The 23,870-nt window shown below is 28.3% G+C and overlaps 2 protein-coding genes across 2 annotated transcripts in view; both read left to right on the top strand.

Moving 5' to 3' along the window:
* Positions 1–5,475, top strand: part of LOC106681474 (probable peptidoglycan muropeptide transporter SLC46) — a 15,970-nt gene extending 10,495 nt beyond the window's left edge. The window contains exons 7-8 of the mRNA XM_014421798.2: positions 1,561–1,717; positions 5,271–5,475. Of these exons, the coding sequence (XP_014277284.1) occupies positions 1,561–1,717; positions 5,271–5,364 (251 nt within the window). The 3' untranslated portion in view covers positions 5,365–5,475. The remainder of the gene's footprint in view (positions 1–1,560; positions 1,718–5,270) is intronic.
* Positions 5,476–11,940: 6,465 nt separating this feature from the next.
* The window catches only part of LOC106681470 (cytochrome P450 6a22), a 27,660-nt gene continuing 15,730 nt past the window's right edge, over positions 11,941–23,870 (top strand). Inside the window, exons 1-5 of the mRNA XM_067047956.1 lie at positions 11,941–12,056; positions 13,289–13,401; positions 18,347–18,525; positions 18,609–18,751; positions 20,180–20,324. Of these exons, the coding sequence (XP_066904057.1) occupies positions 18,349–18,525; positions 18,609–18,751; positions 20,180–20,324 (465 nt within the window). The 5' untranslated portion in view covers positions 11,941–12,056; positions 13,289–13,401; positions 18,347–18,348. The remainder of the gene's footprint in view (positions 12,057–13,288; positions 13,402–18,346; positions 18,526–18,608; positions 18,752–20,179; positions 20,325–23,870) is intronic.

The raw sequence follows: 23,870 nt of genomic DNA, 5'->3' as shown, positions 1-23,870 counted from the left end.
TTTTCATGATATATGCTAAGATAAATTGATTTATAGTTGTTCGGACAATAAGTTTGATTTATGAAAAACTTCATTTCAGAAACCATTTGACATACAGATGTCTGCAGCGCTCAAATTAAAGCTAGTTAAATTTATTATAAAATAATCTGATAATAATAAAGATTTTTAATAAAAATAATATAGATTTTTCAAAATAAATCCACTAACTACCGATCTTTCAGTACGTCCCATAAAACATTTTTATGAAATGTTGCTTTTTTAAAAAGCTATATCTCGAGAACTATTTAACGTAAATAACTGTTTTAGGGCTCATATTTTAGCAAATTTGCTCATCTTTAAATGATAATCTCTTAGGTTTTCTTGTGTTGTTCCTACTTTTTATGATATAGAGCTCCGAATGAAAAATTAATTTTTTTTATCGCTTTCAAACAGGTGGCATTTTTTATTTCCCCTACCTATACTTGGCAGATTCATCAATTTTGACTATTAATTATACATAGTTTTTATTAAAGTAATCGAAAATTGGGGTGAGATAACTGCCTTTTTTCTCCTCTTGGGCTCTTGTATATACTATTTCAGGAATCACATATCTAATATGCCATGTCTGCCATAATGCAATGCATGTAAATTTTAGAATGAAATCAAAGCTCTTCTTTTTAAAACTTCAGCAAAAGTATTTTACTACCAGATGCTAACAATTAACTAAGATATTTCTAATCTATAACTTATCCACTATCACACAAGAATACATTAACACACTTATTGATGGCTATTGACCTCAACCTACATACTCTATAACTCCCTTAAAAGGATGAAAAGAAGCTGGCTGAGTGATCTCGTCTAATTGTCGAAACAGAACCAACTTTTGATTACTTTGGAAGTGTTGTTTTGCCAATAGTTCAGTTTATTATTTTTCGAAGAATAGTCCAATATTTTTAGAAGATTTTAAAAATAGAATATAAAATTGTTTAATTTTTCTTTTTCTTTTTCTATCGGATAATCAGCGTTTTTATTTTTATTTTATTGCTCTTCGTAATTTATAGTTTTTATTCGCATTGAGTCTGTGAACTGAGAGGTGAAGTATGAAACTATAACAGATGTCATGAAAGAAAAGTAAAAAAAAACAAAACAATAAAATTCATAAAAAAGAAAGTTTTTTAATAATAATAAAGCTGAGGATTAAAAAAAAACTGTTAAAATACAAAACTAAATCTTATAGATAGGCTGTGGTGGCCGAACGCGCTGAGGCAGTACTTTTCGACTCAGAACCGGTATCGTAACTTTTAATTGGGTAGTTTGGGTAACTAACACTCATCCCGTTGACAACCCATAGGAATAATCTTGAACTACCCAACCTGGCTATAATAGGTTATAACTTCAAGGATAACCCTGGGACAAATAGGAGATTTAAAAAAAATATTGTTTTTTATACTTGGTGTGTTACATGCAGTTTCCAAGATTTAACTAGAGGAAATCTCGAACAATTTTTACCAATTTCCACCTTAGGATAATGAGGAATTGATCTAAACGTGTACAATGAAAACATGATTATTGTTTCAGGTTCATTTCTTGGAGTTGGGTCCGTGCTGGGAATTTTCTTACCATTCCTTGTAAATAGTTTTTACAATAAAATATTTTCCTACACATCGTCAACTCTGCCTGGATTTTTTTTTATAATAAGTGCAAGTGGGAATTTCATAGTGCTTATTTTCTACAGGTAATCTAAATGTATTAATTATAGCTACCGTAATATGGATTTATGTTATATTATACATATAAGCTGTATCGAGTATAGTTTTAGAGGTCTCACAGAAGGCAAAGAATGTTCAACCTCTTTTAGTGTTAAGATGGTAGGTAGGAATATGATACTGCTAGGATGGAGAAGAACTAGGAAAGGCCGTTGGTTGTCCTTCAACGTTACTACAGTTGTGGAAGGTATGTCTCCAGAACCTTGTGAAAACGAGAGCGGAGGGCACGTCTTCAGACTTTGTGGGGAATCAAGACTGGGGTGATATTTTTTTTTTTTACTTCTGTTTGTTTTTATTTACTCAGAAATATATTATTATATGTCAATAGAAAAATAAAACTTTAAGTATTGACTATTTCCACGATCTGTAAAAAAAAAGTTGGGTAAAAAGCAATAGAAGAAAATTAAACATGGACATTGTGGAAAATAGAAGAAAAAATAATTAATTTTCTTAATAAAAGGAAAACATTATTGTTAGAAGAAGATGTTCGGGGGGTGCGGTATAAAAAAAGAAAATAATAAACAAACAAATTAGGAAATATACATAACAAGGAATTAATCAAGAATTAGTTAAATTACAACAATAGAAGTAGATATTAGTAGATTGATAACGATAAAAGATGATCATATTATAAAAGTAAGAATTATACAAAATAAATTATAAGACAGAGAATGTTGAAGTAATAAAAAAATAAACATAAAGAAAGGTGCGGGGGAAAAAATGTAAATGATGTGTAATGGACATAACATAATAAGATATGTAAGTAGTGTTTAAAATATTGAAAAACAATTTAAATCAACATAACGAAATGTATGAAGGAAAAGTGAAATATGGATATATAGTTAAATAGATGAATAAAAAAAATTACAGTTAAATAGATGAATAAAAAATATAGCTTGAATAAATATAGTACCTGAGATATTGAGGGAGAAGAAATATTGAGAATGTGGAGCAATGAAAGAAAGAAACACTAGCAACGAGAGGAAGACACTTGCTCCAGCAGCGTTTCTAACTAGAGTGACTGAGTTTTAAGCTCGCCGATAGAGAGTAAAAATACGTTAGGTCGGAGGAAAACTGTAACCGCCAAAAATGAGTTACCAAGAAAGACCATCGAGATAAATAAGGAAGATGAAATGCAATTAAATTTTAGTTTTTTTATAATTTTAAGAGTAAGATTAAATAAAAAGTGTGTTATAAAAAATATGAGAACGAAATGTCAGAAAGTTATAGAAATATATAGTTGGACTAAGTAAATGAGGGATGATGAAGATGAGAAAATGGAAATGATCTGTAAACTAAAGGTGACTATAGAAAATAATAAAAGAAGAAATGGCAGAGGATCAGTAATATAGTAAAGAGTTATAGAAACAATTAACAATTAACAATTATAAGAAAATAGAAACAATAAAAAAGAAAAATAATGGGTGTTTTAATAAATTGACTATTTGGGAATGGGCTAGGGATAGGTTATGTTTGTCAGTTTTTTAAATGTTTCTTTGAGTGAGGGTTGTAATCTCTTTTTAGTTTTTTGAGCCCTGATGAAGGCCTGAAATTCAGATCAAAACGTTGGCACAAATAAATAAGTTTTTTTTTAATAAATCTATTTTTTGCTGACCGCACCCCCGACCGTCTCCTCCTCATATTAATCTACGGTCAATCATTTACTGCTCAATATGAAGATATTATTGTTTTGGTGTATATATATTAAAATGTTTGTTATAGATTTAAAAGGCTATAATTTATGTCATAGTTTTAAATTAAGAACTATTTACAATTTATAAGTAATTTCTTTTATATGTAGGTTTATTATATGTATTAATTAGCATTTTAATTGTCAGTCATATTGACAAACAGCATTTCCTTGATAAATTTATTTTATGTTATTTAAGCATTTTGTAAATTTGAATATTTAAATGTGTACTGTTTTCAAATAATTTTTCAATCGGCATTTATTAAATAATATACGCCGATTCCCAGAGCTTGTGAAACTTAATATTTTATTGTTATTGTAAATCAGTTAGTATCCATGTTTGCCTCATCACTCTTTATGCCATCATCAACAGTTCAACGTTTCGGCCATCCTCAAGGGCAATCTTAAATATAACAACTTAACACTATCGATTTAAAATTGATGAAATTGTGAAAAAATAGGGTAATTTGACCTGTAATTAATGACTTGGGCTGAATACCCTGCTAATCGTTTTTAAATAATTGGATGTGAGGTGAATATTTATATTTAAGATTGTTCTTGACACTGGCCGAAACGTTGGACTGTTGATGATGTTATAAAGAGTATTGAGGATTAACATGGATATTAATTGATTTATTAAAAAAATTAATACCAGTATCAAGAAATTGAAAAGATTGTATATCAATTACTATTTTATGAATATGAAGTGATTTTAGATTTTTAAAGACTAAAAATAACTTTAATCATATCAAGCTTTCAGTTGACGGAAGAGCCAGTTGGGTACAAGTTCTTGGATAAAATGACTTATGAATCTATGTAGAATTTTTCTTAAAGCGGAGGCCGTTTGTTCATAAGTGTTATTTTATTTAAATAGTTGGCTCCTGGTTTTTGTACTTGGCAAGCATGTCATGAGTCTCATTATTTAATTGAGAATTTACATTATTTAATACCAGAGGCCATCATTCGAAATTATTATATCAATTAAAATTTGAACTAAGCCATTTTATTAAGTACAATGTTTAGTATTGAAAAAACAAAACATAAATAGTGATGGTTGCAATAGTTTTTAGAGTAAATTAAATTTAAATAAATTAGTCTTTATCTGTGGAGTGAAGATCCACTAATGAAGAATGAAGAAAGAAGTCAACTCATGGGATGAGAATTTCGAACGGAATACTTAAACAGGTATTTAATGAATTTTGTAATTTTTAAGTTTTTTGTTAGATTTATGTTTTTTTAATTTGTGTTTCCCTATGTTCTAAATATCCTTACAATCAAATAGCAATGAAGCTAAATATTTAAAAATAACTAAAAATTCAAAATAAAATTTTAATAATTTAATTAATATTTAAATAGAGAATAATTAATATAGTTTGTGCTCATTATAATTTTTTTTAATGTTTGTGTTACTTTCGAGATAATAAAACGTTTGTTGTCAGATGTAATTTTATTTTTAATTTTTAATAGACCTAATAATATTAAAATTAAAATATATATATATATAGTTGGCCGTAAAGGTTTAAATATAGTAAGATGGTCATTGGTCAAAAAAAGAACAAATAGTTTTAAACTATTTGTTCATTTTTTATTCATATTTCATTAAAACCCTGACCATCTTCTTATAATTAAAATTAAAATATATTCAAGATTGATTGTTTTTGAATAATTTAAATTTATTTCTGTCATTGATAGTCGATCTTGAAAAATTGGTTATTATTGAGCGAATAAAATATATTTTATAAGAAAATAACACGGTATAAATGTTATCATACCATATCATATTATATATCATTGTTACTTTAATATGATTTAGAAATATTTTTATTTTTCAGCCTGAGTTCATGCTTATTCAAGGACCCTTCAGCAAAGCTTGAAAAAACTGTAAGCTTTATGAACGTTGGCAAATGGGAACGTATCGATTCATAAGATAAATTAAGAAGATTCTAATAGTTGGGAATGTACATAATCAAATTTAATTTGATGAGAAGATTTTTAATAAAAAAAAAATAAAGGTTTGAAATTCATTTCTACTCTACTCCTTTAAAAAAAATATATATTTGTTTACCTTAGTCTAAATATTTTTTGCCTAAATCCTTGTATCATAATTAAATAATATTTTTTTATTATTTTGGTTCAAGCTAGAACACATGATTGCATCCTCAACGTATTTATTTTCGAAAAGTGTAATAAATCTTAAGATTATTCAAAAGACCCGATTTCTCTTGATAGTGCACGTAAAATCACAGAAAAATATATTAACAGAACAGGTGTTAGTTTAGCAAGGATACAAAGGATTGATGAAATGCCAATTAAAAAAAATTCACTGCTACAGTTGATAGTCTTGTTAAAACACTTACCAATACTTACAATAATAAAAAACAATGATGAAACGCCTGTAAAAGATCTTGAATTTTCCCTTGATAGTCAGGAACTTAGTTTTAGAATTCTGCAGTATTAGTATTGGTATCCTGGGATAATGACACAACATTAATATATATAATGTTTATTGTTTTTTAAAATTTAAATTATACAATGTAACTAATTATATATACTCAAATCTATTGTATTGTAAACATATAATATATGTAGTATGCCTTTCATGGCATGGAACATGTATAAAGGAAGTAAACTATCTCTTTATGGGGTTACCATATATAGAAAAATAAATAAAAATAAGTACGTATATTGATAACTTTTTTCACGACTGTTGTAGGTATACATTTTTATTTTTGGTGTGTCTTGAGGATCAGTCAATAATACAACTTTGTAATAATACATCTTTTGGCGACGTTTCACAACTTTATTATATGCATAGTCATGCCCTACAATGAGAAAAACAGTTTTTTTTTCCTCTCCAAATAAATGTCACAAAACTACTATGTACATAGTGCAATCTCTGACTAATAAATATTACAATCACAATATGGTTTGATACAAACATTACTTACAATTCTCAACTGCAGTGTGTTCTACATTATGATATTTCCATCTTCAGATTTAGGGAAGGACTGAATCGGTTTTGAAATGAAAGTAATGTTAGTTTAGGTTTCCCCACATGTACCGTTTTTTTTCCCTCAGTAGGTAGTCACTAGTTAAGTAATAGGTTAATCAATCAGGTAACTGGCTGACTGCTGAAGAAGAATATATGTTCTAAAAAAAAAAAAAAAACCGTGTTTTTCTCATTGTAGGGCATGACTATGCAATCAATAAAGTTGTGAAACGTCGCCATATGTATTACTACAATGTTGTATAATTGACTGATTCTCAATACCCACTAAAAAGAAAAATGTATGTATATATTATGATTAAAGAATCATGTTGAATATCGAAACAAACATGATCTTTGAAAAAGTACTAAACAAACTGAGATATATAAGAAATTGAGAATTAAGTCTAACTAAGCCATCCAGTTCGTGCATGTTACCCTAGTATTACTTATCTGATGGCTACCAAAAAAGTATGAATACACAGTAAAAATGAGACTTTCGAAAAGGTTCTGTCCTAGACTCCTTGAACAAAAATTTTAAAAAACTCCGCGCAACACGGAATCCGAAGGAGTAATGGCCTGACAACAAACCTAGAATTATAAACCACATTATTATCAACATTATACCGTTCTGAGAAAAAGACGTTCCAGTGGACATTGATCTTTTTTTTTTTATTCTAGATTTGATATTGAAATCTAGTAAGATTAGAATATTAGCCTTAATTGCATTTATAACTCTCACCTTATCGATTCAACAAATTGCATAAACACAAATTTGGTATATTTGGAAATTGGCACTTCTTTCACCGATGTACAGATATTAAACCCATGAAAATTAAAAAGTGGACGATGATAGATTACGTGCACATTAAGAAACTATTCCGGCCAAGAGAATATTGAAAGAGGGCAATGTCGTGTTATCAATGTCGTAAAGAGGACTCTGGAATGATAAGCTAAATACTTAAATACCGATGGGTCAGGTAAGGAGAGTAATAATCAAATCATTTTTGTTGTGATGAAGAGGGATTTCATACCACAATAAAAGAACTCAATTGGATATTAGAAATATCCATGGTAGATGAACGACCTGATATTTCTGTTCATATAGCAAGCATTAGTATAGGATGGTTTGCCTTTTAATAATCCTTTGAATTCTAGGATTTTTCTTTTTTTTTTTTGGGAGGAGTAGTTAGTTTTAAAGGTTCAAGGGATTTTATATCCTTTATTATTTTATTTATTTTCCGATTTTTCTTATTTTTTTTTATTCTCTGATCCTATGCATTGCTACAGAAATTATCATAATTTATTTATTTGGAACTGTTTAAGGATCATTTTCTTAATCATTGGTCAATTCAAATTGAAAACTGCTTTATTGCAGTTATATGTTCACAGTCTGCATTGAAATAAATCACCATTTATATATTCCGTATTTTGAATAAAGGACATTCAGAAACAAGTGAAGATTTATCTTGCCCTGAGGTAGTCATTCATATTAAGCAGGGTTGGGCAACTATAAAACTAATAGCTAAAATTTGTATGGATACGATATTTATTTATCAATGGTTCATTCATTAATAAGGGTCGTATCCATGGCAATTTGAACTATTAGTTTCAACAATAGCTAATTATTGCCCAACTCTGATATTAAGGTACCCAATAGGTGAAGTAATTTCTTCTCATTTTTAATTTATTCATCAGCACTTAAAGATGATTGAGTAGGGTAAGGATCTAAGTAAACCAGAGGGGCAAAAAGGGGAGAACATGGAGCAGAACAATAATTTTATATCAAATAAGCATGATTTAAATCGATGTTTATTATTAAGATAATCGAAATTTAATTGATTTACAAACAAAATTGTTAATTTTAAAAGAACCTTCTTTAATTCCATTTGACCAAATTCCCTTTTCTTTTGTATTCACTTTACCTTTGACTGTTTTGTTTTTTTACATATTAATTTTCTTATTCTATTAAATATAACTTAAAGTTTATTTCGTAAATTTGTTGAATGAGTTTTAATTACACCCGTCTAATACAATCTATTCTTCACAAGGTTTCATACAATCCACCTGTTTATTTTACCCTAACCAGCCCTAATACACTCAAAGGATCTATGGGTAATACTTCACACTAAATTACAAAGATCATTAAACATCGACCACAGATGCTATCGGAAATTTTAGACTATTAATTATCACATTGAAGGAATGAATCGTGAAGGTTATGGAATGTTGGATTTTAAACCTAATGCAGTTTATCTATCGGAAATTAAGATGCAGCCAAGTTGCTGGTGTTGTTACTCAATTGTTGACTAAAATCACCAATAGTTTTGCTTTTCAGAATTATATGTAAATGTAAAACTTAAAACTGATAATGTATTCTTTCGATACCAAAATAAACCGTGGTTGAATGTTCCAGAAATAAGGCTCTACCTTACGTTTCAAAATCATGATTTCTTTTCAAATATAGAAAATTGAGAGATTATGACTTTTTTGGTAATACAGAAGAAAATGGCTCTTCTTGAAAAAAAAATTAATTAAAACCACGGAAAGTGTTTCCACTTTCCGTGGTTTTAATTAATTATTAACATAGGATGATTGCTTATTTATTAAGGGTTAGATTTTAGGACCCAACATTCAAGGGTGAGATTTTTGATTTTAGAACCCAACGTTTATGGTCCATATCTTCTGATAAGATAATTGATGCCTTGGTTTGAACTAGATAGACCCTTAACTTAAGATAATCATCGGAGATGTGCCCTGGACTAGATCATAGAATAGATGTAAATAACCTTAAAGTTAAACATTAATTGTTAAAATTAAACAATAACAAATTATCAAGAATACTAAATAAACATATATATGCGAATCATCGGGTTTTTCATTTTCAATCGCATCAAAGGAAAACGCTGGTGGTTATGGAAGAATGTCGTTGATAAACACTTAAATAAAATAAAGCTGATTCATTTAAATAAAGTCTGGCTGAGGCACTACTTGAATAAGAAAGTATTAAATATTGATTATAATACTCCTTATTCAATAATTATAATACCGTAGTATATGTTCGTTATCTATTCGAATAACTACATTTTTGTTTAAAATAACATTGATTTGGAATAACTAATTATTTATTTGGACATTCTACGCATAGTCTTTTAATCTTAATAGAAATCTATGGAATAAATCCCAAAATATAATTAGTTATTTTAAAAATAAATAATTACTATAATATATTGTGTATATCAAATAAATATACCCTACCTTTTTTCATCTATTTCCTCCTTAATAGAAGTAAACCGTTATATAACGGTATTTTAGGAAATTATAGTTGGAAACAAATATCACCACCTCCAGACTATTACCTAATTTGATTGACTGAACTGAGGTGGAAACAATCAAGAAGTAGAAACAAATACGTTTTGCTTAACATAAAAATAAAATTTCGCTCATGACTCTGCCACCCAGAGCAAATGCCTCCCGTTCCGGCACTAAAGTAAATTTCTAGGGTTAGAGGATAATCAATGTGTTTTTAATTTAAGATTACTTTGTTTATTGTAAGGAATTCAATTTTTCTCCTCTCTCCGTGAACTGACCAAGATATTTTTCAACATATGCCAAGTTATGGTTGTTAATTTCACAATCCTCTTTTACGCCATTTGTCATAAGTTCCGTCTTCTGGTAGTTCGGATAAAAACCAATCTTTTCACACAATGCCAGAAGGCGCTTCATCATTTCTCTCAGTTGTTCCATGCCTTTTCCAAAGAGCACAATATCATCTGTAAAACGTAGGTTGCTCAGCCATTTTCTATTTATTTTGATGCAAATAAATAAAAAATATAATAATTCATATAATAATACAAAGTAAAATTCATAAATATCTATAATTAATGCCAAACTCACATATCATACACTTTTTGTAAACCTAAAACCTATAGTTTACCAAAAGAGTATATTTATTTGACTAAAATGCCATTATTATTTTGTTGAGAAATTTGACTCTCTGTTATTAGACAATTACCGCGGTTGTACAGGTCTTTGGAAGCTGCAAATTTAGTTTATTACGATTGATTTAGGTCCTCACAATATAATGAAAAAAAAAAGAAGAAGGAATATATAATCTTTTATATCCACGATCTTTTTGTCATGGGCAATTTGACTGAACATGAGGGGACAAAAATTTTCTGAAACGAAGATTAATTCAAAAACTAAATAAACTATGAGAAGATGGATTCCATAAAACTTTTTAAGAAAATGGACGCAAATTGTTCTCATTAATTAAAATATTTAGATATTTTTTACGTTCACCATATATTATTATTGTTGTTTTCAATTTTTGTACTCTTTTCTTTTGTTAAACTTAACTTATGTTTTGCCTCTTTATCTAATATTATGGTTACATATTTCATTTGTTACATATATTTTCTTTCCCTCAATTTTATTTTTCTTTCCATCATTTTAATTTTGAAATTATTAATAAACTAATATATTCATATTTCTTTGCAATATATAACTTCATTTTTATTTTGTTTCCTTAATTATGTTATTTTAACTACTTATTCAATTACCCATGCATACATTTTCCTCTTCTTTCATCACTTTATTTTATTGATTCCATTCTATACAATTTTTACTTTATGTCATTCTGTTTATATTTTATTTTCTGTATTCATTGGTTATTATCTTGTTTTGGCCTTAGCCCTGATGAAGGCTAGAAATTCTGGCCGAAACGTTGGCACGATTAAATAAGTTACTTCAAAATATTTGTGTTTTATTTTGACCGCACGGTCAAATATCTCTCATGATCAAAATATTTAATAATTGGGTACGAATGATTCATAAATTAATAATAAACATAAATGTATATTTAATGAAGTAATAGTCTTTAAATAAATAACATATTGTTCATACGTTATTGTTCAAAATATAACTTTGGCTCTTATAAATCTTTCTCTATGCCTTTAATGGTAAAATTGGCTAGTTAGCTACTTAACCATTGGACTATTTCATTCTCCAAGCAAAGAGGGAACTTAAGAGGAAATTATTATCTCATAGTTCAGTGTAGTTCTTATCTTTAGTTAGTTGGAACGTTATCGTTATTCCGATGTAACTAGTTTTTACTGAAATTTATATTTTTTTTGGACCAAATTGCGGAGTTTGTTGTGTTGATCTAAAAATAGTTGATGTAAAAGTAAAACTAACATAAAATATATCTTTCATTTCCTTAAAGATTTTATTCTAACTACCCTACGGATATCAACATCCTGATGAACAATATCTGATTATTCTACCACCATGGTAAGATTAGCCGACGAAGAAGAATAGCCGACTTCGTTGTTATAAGTTTCTTCAATTTTCCATTGCCTTAAATATCAGTGCAACTCTTATTAATCATTTAATTTTTTCCAGTCATTGTTCTAACACAATTAGTCAGTATTTATAAACACATTTTGCTGAATAATTGAGAGCAGGATAAAAACAACAAACACACTTATCTTAATTGGTGGGGCAAACGCACAATATGTGATTGTATAAGAGTGGTAGTGAAGATTGTTGGTAGACGATTTTTAACGACTCAGTCATCTTCAGCACAACTGTCTCTCATCAATCAAACACCACCTATTAAGTTCTTTTAAAGGTAATTATAATAATTAAGTTATAGATAACAATTTGTTGGACATAATTAGCCAGTATATATAGAATTGTAATTATTAAGAATTCAGGTCATTGGAACCACTACAGAGTTTTAATAATAACGAATGAATTATTGTTTGCACTAGCTTGAATTATTCAGTTATTAATATACGTAGTCTGCTTAAATACTTTTTTTTAAATATTAGCCGATTTCGGAAAAAGTAAATAAATTCTGGTTAGCACAACATATTTGCATATTATCATATAAATCTAATCATTAAATCAGAGTTAATAAATGAAAACTCTGAAAATACTAGATTGAACATAATGAATATAGATTAAACACAATTGAAGGTTTTATAGCAATTGTCGTAGGTATAGTTGAAATTACACATTTACGTATTATTATTATTACGTTTTGACAACATAAATTGAACCATCATATGCGATAAGAAACCAAACAGAATATTTTTGATTATGTTTTTTTAAGGTTTATTGGTATTTTTTTTTCTCATTATACTGAAAATTTTCTCGTCCATGTATGTTGACTGAAAATTCTTAGAAAAAGTATGTATAAAAAATGTAAATATATATATATGCTGGGAATGTTAGACTTCAAGTAATAATAAAAAGTAAACATATTTCTAATAAAATCAGCCAAAATACTAGATTTATAAAAGTATGTCAAGTTCAACATGCGATATCTTCGCTGATAAGAGTTCGATTGAATGATTTTTTTTATTTGTTGTGGATTTAATAACCAATTCAAAAATGTTCTACAAACGAAGACCTTAAGAAATAATTCCAAATTTAATTTAAAAAAAAAAAAGTAAGAACTATAAATTAATGGAGGAAAAGCTTATTGAAGTAAGTCTTTAACATTATTTTCCGCCAAAAACTGTTTATTCTAAACAAAAAAAAAGAGGAAAAGAACATTATATAATTTATTACGTTTTTATTACATTGGTTGTCAAGAATGGGTTAGTAAAAAATAAACATTTAAATTGGTAATGGAGATATATTTTTGTTAAATACTTTCTATAAAATAGTATAATTTATTCAAACGAAATTATATACTAATCTCTGGATCGATAAGTCTTTACCACATGCTTATTTATGAATACGGTTTTCAGTTTTTTTATTAATCTAAATATTTATTCGAATACTTCTTAAATTAGTTTTCATCAGCTCATTAGATTTATATATTATTTTTTAATCAGATCAAAAATTTTACAGGTTTTAAAAAAAGTGAAACCCGGTTTAGTATAACATTAAAAATTACAGAAGTACCGAGACAATTTCCCACTAGACCATACCGACATAAACGACGAAAAACGAAAAAATAGCAGGTATATATGCTTATCATTACCATTTGTATATATGTAATTGTTTTATTATTTATTTCAGGAGGTAAGAAAAAAAAAAAGACAATTTCCCGGAAAGTTAATTTATAGGAGATTAGCCGGTTCCGGTTTTCAGCCAACCGCTGATTTCTACTGAATATATGTCTGTCGTGCAATTGATTTCATAACAGTGAGAATGTACAAATGTGCTTGTTTACACGCTGATAGTGAACAAACAGCTTCGTTAAATACAATAAACAAGAACTGTCTCCAAAATAAATGAGGTACTCAGTCGTAAAACATGGCGAATGAAAATCCAATATTATAACTTAAACAATGAACATTATTCTTTTAAAAATACAATTTTTCTCAAATTATATGAAATTAGCTCTAAAAAATACTGAGAATCCAAAAACTTCAGTTCACAATAAATAAATAACATCATGTTTTACCTCCGAGTACGTCAAATTAGTTAGAGGGGACAAATTAACTCAGTTTGAAGGTACGACAGCTCACTGTCAATGTAGATTGCTGATGTCCAGATACTTGGTAGGACTACCAACTTCAGGCGAATTCTGATTGAACTGCCACGACAGAAAATGCCATAGATTATAGAGGTTAAAAAAAAAATGCGCGTGTTTATATTCTCATTACTAAATTTTGATTCTATACATCAAATGATAAACAAAACCTGCAAAACTTATGAAGTTTGTTCTTGTAGAAACTAGAATGATATTCAGATTCCAAGCGAAATTAGCTCACTTTTTTTTCTATTGTAATTAAATAACTCCAAAACCACATGCTTCATCAGTTTTTTAATTAAAGGCAATAAAATGTTCTACAATTTGAAACCAAAGGAGTTGCTCTCCAAATATTGACCATTCTCTCCAAAAAGTCAACAACTGCCGTAATTTTGTAAAATATCGTCAAATATATTGGTTCCACGACAAAAACCATCCAATTCTGATTTGAAGTATATTAAATACGCTTTAAATTTAGCTCAAAACAAAATGTTTAGGTACAGTGGTTCTCTTAAAAATAGCGTGTAAGCAAAAACATTAATGAATGGAATTTGATAGAAAAAAATGTTCGAGTTGTAGTTATTAATTTTGTATTAAATTATAATAAAAAATAAATACAACCAGGAGTATGTAATAGGAGTAATTTATTTATACATTCTAATTATAAATGATTAGAATACAACAAAAATTTTAAAGAAATTATAATTACCATTTAGGCAGTTAAAGTTTTGAGACCAATAATTTTTTCGTGTTCTGTATACCCAGGTTTCGTGGCATATTTATTATTTATATTAGAATTCAATTTAAAATTATATAATAGTGATGAGTAAATTTCTTTACTGCTATTTCTCAGAAGTTTCGAATCCAAATGTGAGAGATAATAATTTATTCTGTTAAATCTGCTGTGAGTTAATCTTGAGAATTTGGGAGCCCTTATAGTGGGTAGCAATAGAGAAACACCTGGGCCCTGTTTCATAATAAAGTACAAACTATTACTATTAGTCTTGTAGATTTATCTTAATTCAATTACACTGACTTGTTCAATAGTAACTTGTACTTTAGTATTTTTTAATTTCTGCAATATTACTAATAGTCGTCATGAGGTGTAGATAGTTGACCGTAGATTAATGATAGAAGTTTGTCGGGGGGGGGGTGCGGTCAGCAAAGAACAACATAAATAAACAAAACCATATTTATTTATTTTATGCCGACGTTTCGACCTGAATTTCAGGTCTTCATTAGGGGTTATGGCGTAGAAGGTAGACTCCATCCCTATCATGAAAGAAATAAGTATTAGTATTGTTACCACACTAGTTTCTAAACCTTTTAATTTTAGTTAATAGACTATTAACTAATACAAAAGTATTATATCAATAAAGCTAATAAGCTTTCATTATGAAACAGGGCCCTGGAGGTTGAGCGTGATATTGAAGAAATCACCTCCTCTCACAACCGTTATTTAAAAAAATGTACTGAACTGAACCTCTATCGGTTGTAGTAGTATTGGTTATAATTATTTATAAAATTAGAGACAATTTTTTACTTTTTATAAAAAATGGTCATTGTTTTTAGAGTTATACTTTGTACTGTCCGTACAGAAAACATTTTGGTTTCGAATTAAAGGCTTCACTACCTAACATGCACTACAAATGATGACCTAGTACCCGTCGTAACAATCACTTAGCAACAGCTCAGTCTTAACGCAGCCTCCGGAGCAGTAGGATCTCTTATCTGTTTTTATTTGTGTTCAAGCATACCATCTGTAGTGTTTATATCGAATCTCAGTGAAGTCAACTGCCACCAAGCAGGATAAAATATATAAGTATGTGTACATTTTATCAATTTTGCATGTTTTATGCATGATTACGAATATTTACTAGAAATGTAACATTTTAAACACAACGAATTTAACTGTAAATCATTACTGTTTAGTTACTTCTTGATTATTACCCCAAATTAAACAAATGTTCACATTTACTTGATACATAAAATCATTAGAATATGAATGATGTTTCCAGAACAAGTTGTTAAAACTATATAAACTATTTATTTAAGTAATTTTATTATAGCAATTTTTTTTACTATTATTATTTAGAGAAACAGATATTTATAACCTGACACTTGGTTACTTATTTGTCCCACATATCTCACATACTATTATTTCTGATTATGACGGGCCATAAAAAAAAATTGTGTTTACATTTATGTTAAATATAATTTTTTAACTAATTAATCAATAAAAACTTTTCATTGATGCCAACAAACAAACCTATTAAAATTAAGCCAATGCCTGAAAATTCATGTAATAATGACAGGTGTTTTCCAAAAAATTTTAGACAAGTTGCTGATTGTCAATTTATTTAATATTTAGAAGATGAAATGAAAAAAATAAAAGTAACTGCCAATTTAAAATTATTTATTATGCGTGAAAGTGTGTGTGTAAATTTGATATACATTAATACAATTAGAAATAATAGTTTGATTGCATTAAAACGATACAATTATCACGAATTGTAATTCTTTATTTTTTTTTAAATCATAGTGTGAACTTAAAAAGTACAAATTTACATTATGAAAACATATGAAGGGTTAATTAGAAGAACAATAATGACATGTCCGATTAAAACATTTGTTTTATAGCTTCAAAACACACTTATGAAAATAACTTAAGAATCGTATTATTGTATTTTGATCGTATTAAATAGCCCAAGAAGATACTGCAAATAAGTTTGATCCCTTCTATTTCTATCAACAGGTGTATCCTACATCTGTGACAAATTAAAATTAATTATTACTATTAATTATTATTTTTCTGGTTTACATTAAATGAGATACAAAAAAAAACTGACACATTCAGTTAGTTTTCAAAATTTACTCTACATTTAGAATCCCAGTGATGATGCTTTTGTTTAAACTTTAAGTTTTTTATAGGTTTTATACTGTCAGGATAATGATTTTTTTTTCCTTAAATATTGTAGATAAAAGATTGTATTATTTAAATATGATACTGAAATAATACACTCTACCACACTCATGAATAATGAATACTAGAGCTGTATTATTCAATCATACTATTTATATATAAAAAAAAAAAAAATAAAATTAAAATATGTAATGCGAGAGTTCTCACAGCCGCAAACTAGTTAGAAATTATCATTTTATGATTGATCATTGACACATGATAGAGTTCGGTTTTTTTTTTAGTTTTTTTACTACAGAGTTCATAAAAAGAACATTCATAATTTGAATTTTAATAGACAATGCAAAACCCAGGAGCCTTAAAAACACCATGTTAACAAGTTTTGATGGGAGGAAACGCTTAAATGCCGTCTAGGTTCTTCCTCAGGGTCGTGGGAGTTTCTTTGTTCTTCCGTTGTGCATCTTATCTTCAAACATAATTTTTAGGGGAACTTGTTATTCCTCTCTGGGTTTATTTCATTTCATTAGCCAATAAATGCTGTTGAAATGTCAATTAAGTTCTTGAAGCTCATATGTAAATATAGATCAGTTATTATCAATTTATTAACTTCCATGACTATCGCCCAGATATCCCCAGGACCATGTATGCCGATAATAGTTGATTAGTAAAATGTTTTTAATATAAAAATATTTTTGAACAAATATATACAAAAAAATATTACAATCTACAATAAATTATTTCATGTACTTGTATCATATTTTGACAATTTAGCCTTTCTTATAAATATAAATGATGTCATAGCTTAAAGAGGAAACAAAGTGTTCTCTACTGAGTTTAGATTAGCAAGAACATTGAACTTTAAATCGATTATTAAAACTTAAGTAGAAATAAGACAAATATTATTTGACCCATGACCCGGGCTCATTTGACTACAACCCTGTATCCTATCATAATCAAACGTTCCTTGATAAGCAAGAACAAAACGCACAAAAAGAAAATAAATGGATTTACTTAAAATATTCCAGTGAGAGAAACATTTGGAAAATTTGCCTCTCTAAATATCTTTTAAATGTTATTTTACCTTTACCATAATTTTCACAGTTCCAATTTTTTGAGTTTTCTAATTTCTGAAATGTAGTGCTCTGTACCTTCTCAACATAGCTCCTCGTGCCCCTATACGATTCCATTTTTCATAAAGATTCGTATTTTATAAACTATTAATTAGTATTCCCTTTCTCTGTACCTAAGGTGTTTTTTTTAATTTCCTGTTTTAATCTTGCTAATTTTTTATTTATCAAAATTAGAATGATGAAACCCAGTATTTTGAATAAGATGCTTAGTATAAGGGTGTTGATCAATATTTCCAACATCTTCGGTTCCTAAATTTCGGGAATAGCTTATCCGATTGCTTTTTATAACAAACTGAATACAAAAATATAAATAAAACCACAATATTTTTATAAATGAGTTTTTCTAGTGCAACAATTATTATAATATATTAATATTTCAGACATGTTAACTGCATTGATTGGATTGTTGATACCCTTGTGGCTCTTCTACAAGTTCTATGTCTCCATTTACAACTATTGGGAGTCACGAGGAATTGCGGCCGAGCCTGGGAGATTTCCCTTCGGCAATAACTTGCGGTTCATAACCATGAAGGATTCTTCCACACCGCTCATAAATCAGGTTCGTTATTCATACTTGAGTTTTAAAACGAGTACAAACAAACAGAGATTACATTAATGTGAATTACATATTATATTTTACAGATGTACAAAAAGCACGAATCGCAGCCCTATTTTGGATTCTATATGTTGCGATCACCACTCCTTGTTGTCAAAGACCCTGAAATCATCAGGCTTGTTCTCGCTAAGGACTTCATTCACTTCCGAAATCGCTTTCCAGAAAGCGCGTAAGAAAAATTAATAAAATGTACAAAGAGAAAATAATTTGTGTATTGCTAACAATTAATGCGTATATCTCGGAAATACATATTGGATAGTTACAGAAATAACAAAAACAATAGTGGCATATTTGATTAAAATTGTTACTTAGTCTGAATCGAAATTAATTTAAAATTGTACTAGATGATTAAAAAATATTAATTAACGTTACTGTTGAACAATCAATTCTTGAATACTGGACAAAACGTTGGTCAGTTAAAGATGGATGGATCATTCCCAAATAAACTGTCACCTCTCTCCTCTGATGTTTATAGAAGCTAGGCAAAACTTTTTTTCCTTTTTTTTTTCCAACCTCACAATAAGAATTTATTACGTCTTAAATCAGAGCAAATTTTGAGCTATTACATTATTATAGACGATTAAAAACAGAAAGTTTGAAAAAAAAAATGTGCTGTCTGAAGTGCATTTCGAAATTTGTCACCAAAGATTTCAAATCAAAATCTCAGTAAAATCTAGTCTAAATAACAAATTATTTTAGTGCGTGTGTCTCTTATCATACAACGAAATATTTTTGAAATTCCCAGAAAAGCAAAAAATTGGAAAAAAAAAAATAGAAAACATGAATTATTATTTATGTTTGTTTTTTTATTTCGACTGTGATAGTTTCTTTGAGAATGCCCTAGGCTCGTCGCTTTCTCACCTAATAGTTAATCATAGCTTCTTTATAATCTATGAATATTGGTAAATTGATAAAATAAAAAGTATCATAGCTTCTTAATAAACTAATCATAACCGTTTGGTTAACTAACGAATCAGTTAATGAGCTTATTATAAATACTCACTATCAACTGATTATAATATCCTAATGTTTTAATTAATTATTAAATTAATTGAAATTAAGTTAAATTTCAACAACAACGTTTTTTTTGTCTTATGTAAGTTAAACTGGAAACGTGAATAAATTAAATAAACTTATTATTATTACAATTTTTTTTAATTTTGGTTTGATTTTCGATTATAACAGTAGCACGTGATCTACCTTTAGAGAGTATTATTAATTTTCTAACCTTCCTTGTAGCCAAATCCGGAATTTCAACTGGATCGATGTGTTTATTATATAACCAGATTTTATAAATAATTCATATCGGTTATGAAATATTTTCAAAACTCGATTTCCCGAAGAATCCGTCGCCATAAGGTGCCTCTTTTTTATTTGGCCCATCATGATAACCATTTTAGTATCCTTGCCCGTTCAAGAATACTCAAATTATGATGAATTCTTATGTCGAATTCTAACAACGTTATGGACCCAGCGAAAATTATATCAAAATTTCTAAAATCGTTAAGGTTTTGTACATAAATACATAGATACACATATGTTATAGATAGGTACATATGTATATGTATGTATTAATTAAACAATTATTTTCGTTCAGGTTCAGCTCAAAAGAGGATAAACTTCAGCACCATCTTTTTAACCTGGGTGGAGAAAAATGGAGAGCTTTGAGGATAAAACTAACCCCTACATTTACCAGCGGAAAACTGAAAGCTATGTTTCCGCTTTTTATCGCCTGCGCCGAGGTAATTCAAATTCTGAAATCACTTAAATATTTTTATGAACGATTGTTGATATCAATAATCATATAGCAAAGTATGGATACTTTGAAATCTCCTCTTGTACTTTCCATCAAGATTTTTAGATTCACTAATAAGTAAAACTCATTGACGGTTTATTATTTTTTTTAATTTTAATATTTTCTATTGTCCTTCATTTATAACTAAAGACATTTGTCTAAAAGAGATTTTATTTTTAGTTAGTGATATTTTAAATATTATAATTGTATTTCTGTAACATAGACTGTGTTTTTAAAATTTATTCTTTTTTTTTTGTCGTTAGTTATATTTCAGTGGCTATTTCTGTTTTTTGTCGTACACTAAGATTTTTCTTTAAATAGCATTTATGCAAAGTAATAATAAGGCTATAAAATCATAAGTCTCATTTTACAATGTTTCCTGTGGCTACAATAGTTCTTGGAGAAGAAGATCGCTTATCACACTCGATAACAAAGGCGTAATAGAGTTCAATCAGATCGTTGGTATATTAGTGAATTGAACTATTAGTACAAGAGCCCAAGAGGAGAAAAAAGTCAGTTGTTTCACCCCAATTTTGGATTACTTTAATGAAAATTATGTATAATTAATAGTCAAAATTGATGAGTCTGCCAAGTATAGGTAGAGGGAATAAAAAATGGCGGCTTTTTCAAAACGTTAAAAATAATTAATTTTTCATTCGGAGCTCTATATCTTTAAAACTACCAACAGCAATAGAAAATCTAGGCGAACATCATTTAAAGTAGAGTAAATTTTCTTAATTGTAAGCCCTAATAGAGCTATTTACGTTCAATACTTCTCGAGATATAGTTTTTTAAAAATCATAATTTCATAAAAATGTGGTACAGAATGTACTTAATGATCAGCAGTTAGTGAATTAATTTTGAAAAATCTATATCTCAAAAACCATTCGACGTGCAGACGTCTGTTAGCATTAAAATTATAGCTATTTTAATGAGCTATGAAGTTGTTTTTGGCTTTTATCGTCGTTGGAGTAGTAGTTTTCATATTTGCTAAAATAAATTGATTTATAGTTTTCGGACAAATTTTCATTTGCCAAATTAATATTCATATGCGAATATCATAAAAATTACTACCCCTATGAAGATAAGTGTCATAAACTACTTTATAGTTAAGTTAAATTTCCTTTATTTTGAGCGCTGGCAAACATATGTGCGTCTTATGGATCTATATATATATATATATTTTTTTTTTCAAACATTTTATACGAACAAATAGAAATTAACAGTCTGTGAATTTATTTCATCAAATATCATAAAAACTGCTACTCCTACAAAGATAAACGTTATAAACTATTTTATAGAAAATTTAAATAGCTTTCATTTCAGTGCTGACAGACATCTGTACGTCCTATGGTTTCTGAAGTAATGTTTTTCATATATCAAACTTATTGTCCAAACAACTAGAAATCAATTTATTTTAGGGAATATAACGAAAAATACTACTCCTACGACGATAAACGTCATAAACTACTTTATAGTACCTTAAACTAGCTTTAATTTGAGTGCTAATAGACATCTATACGTCAAATAGTTCCTGAAATATAAATTTCTCAAAATAAATTAACTAATCACTTAAGGTTTTTAAGAAATGTTGCTTTTTAAAAAGTTATATCTCAGGAACTATTGGACGTAAATAGCTCTATTAGGGCTAACATTGCAGCACATTTACTCTCCTTTAAATGACGTTCTTTTAGATTTTGTAGTGTTGTTGATAGTTTTTTAAGATATAGTGCTCCGAATGAAAAATGAATTTTTTTAAAGGTTTTGAAACAGCCGCCATGTTTTATTCCCCTTACCTATACTAAGCAGACTCATCAGTTTCGACTAGTAATTATACATAGTTTTCATTAAAGTAATCAAAAATTGGGGTTAAATACTGCCTTTTTTTCCCGGCTCTTGTACTATATGGTTTTTGCTTTATATAGAGTTTTTCTTACAAATTTCCTGATGGTGTCGATGCCCATGTGTTATAATGATTTATTCATAAACTATTGATTTTATAATGTTTTTGTAAATTTGTACTTACTAGTTTAGATACGTTTTATTCTTTCCTTTAATTCATTCGAATGCGATATCGTACTCCTTTATATGAACAATAAAATATTATCAAGATAGTTTATTCAAAACACACAGTTGGTAAACCTGCGCTTAATTTATGATGACAAATTTTAAGTAACAGTTTGCGTAATAAGAAATTATATTTATTTTGATCAGAAATTAACTGTGAATGAAGACTAAGCTACAAAGCATAGAGTGTTTGTGCAATTCAAATTTGAAGTTTCTTTGCAATAATTAGACAATCTAATTTTTATAAGAATGTATCGTTTATTACATTTGTTTGTTTTTTACAGTTAGTTAATATTTCTTGTTTATAGTTTGATTCACGATAGTGCATCTCACATATGCAAAATATCTATATGAAGGTGAGATGGAAAATCATGTACATTACCACGTCCCCTATAAATTATCTGCCATAATCCAACAATGAGAAAATATTTTTCTTTAATAGAAGAAGATCAAAGTTACCTATAACTTGATATAGTACCGGACTTTAGAAAAGTTTGGCTAGATATGAGGAACATTGAGGGTGAATTAAAAGTACAAAATTCGTGTGTCAAAAAAATGTAATTAGTAAAAAAAAAACTTTCAATAAAGTCTATAATTTGAAGAAACTAAAACCATCTTGAATAGTGTAGCTCATAGTCTCCTCTAGGACTCTAATGGGACCAACAGGCAAGTTCTTATCTAATCAAGAGATAAAAGGGGATTTATGACTTTCATTAATATAAATGAGCAAAAATAAGTTTTAAAAAATTCTATTTTACGTTTTCATAGAATATTAACAATTGAAAAAGGACATTGATTCTAGAAGCAGGTATGTCAGAGAACATACACAACAAATTTGAGAAAGATACGTCTATTGATAAGTATACACTTTTTACACTCACGGAAAGTTACAAAAATCCGGTTCAGTGCGAGCACAATTTCACTTACTTGCCTACTTATATCCTCAAGTTGTATGTAGATTGGTAGGCTCGTGTTGAAGTTATCGCGATTTGTGACCAAGGAAGGCGAAAATTATGAAAACAAAATTTATGTTCTGTTGTTATAAATATTTTATAACAACATTTTAGGGTTTCTCAAAGTGCCAATAACAAATATAATATTTTTTTTCTGCCAAGAATTTAAGTTTAAAAAAAGATAATGAAGCCAATCGTGAAGATCGGACGGTCTGGGCTTTTCCCGTTGGAATCAGATTACTCTATTTTTCTCCTAAAGTTATCCAAAAACTTCTTAATTATTTTGTATTTAACCATTGCTAAATATGAAAACTGTTTATTTTTTCAAATAAACTAAATTCTAAAGTATCTTAATTTAGAAGAAGATTATTTAAAAAATTTCATTAATTGAGCCCTGTCAAACTGTTCCAATGATAATACTTAGCTGATATTAAAGACCATATAATTGTACATAGACATGGTGGGATTAAACA

This window comes from Halyomorpha halys, unplaced genomic scaffold, assembly GCF_000696795.3.
Source record: "Halyomorpha halys isolate HHAL.00 unplaced genomic scaffold, Hhal_1.1 Scaffold343.1, whole genome shotgun sequence".
NCBI lineage: Eukaryota > Metazoa > Arthropoda > Insecta > Hemiptera > Pentatomidae > Halyomorpha > Halyomorpha halys.
Note: the sequence above shows the minus strand (reverse complement) of the source record. Positions and strands in the feature narration are given on the sequence as shown.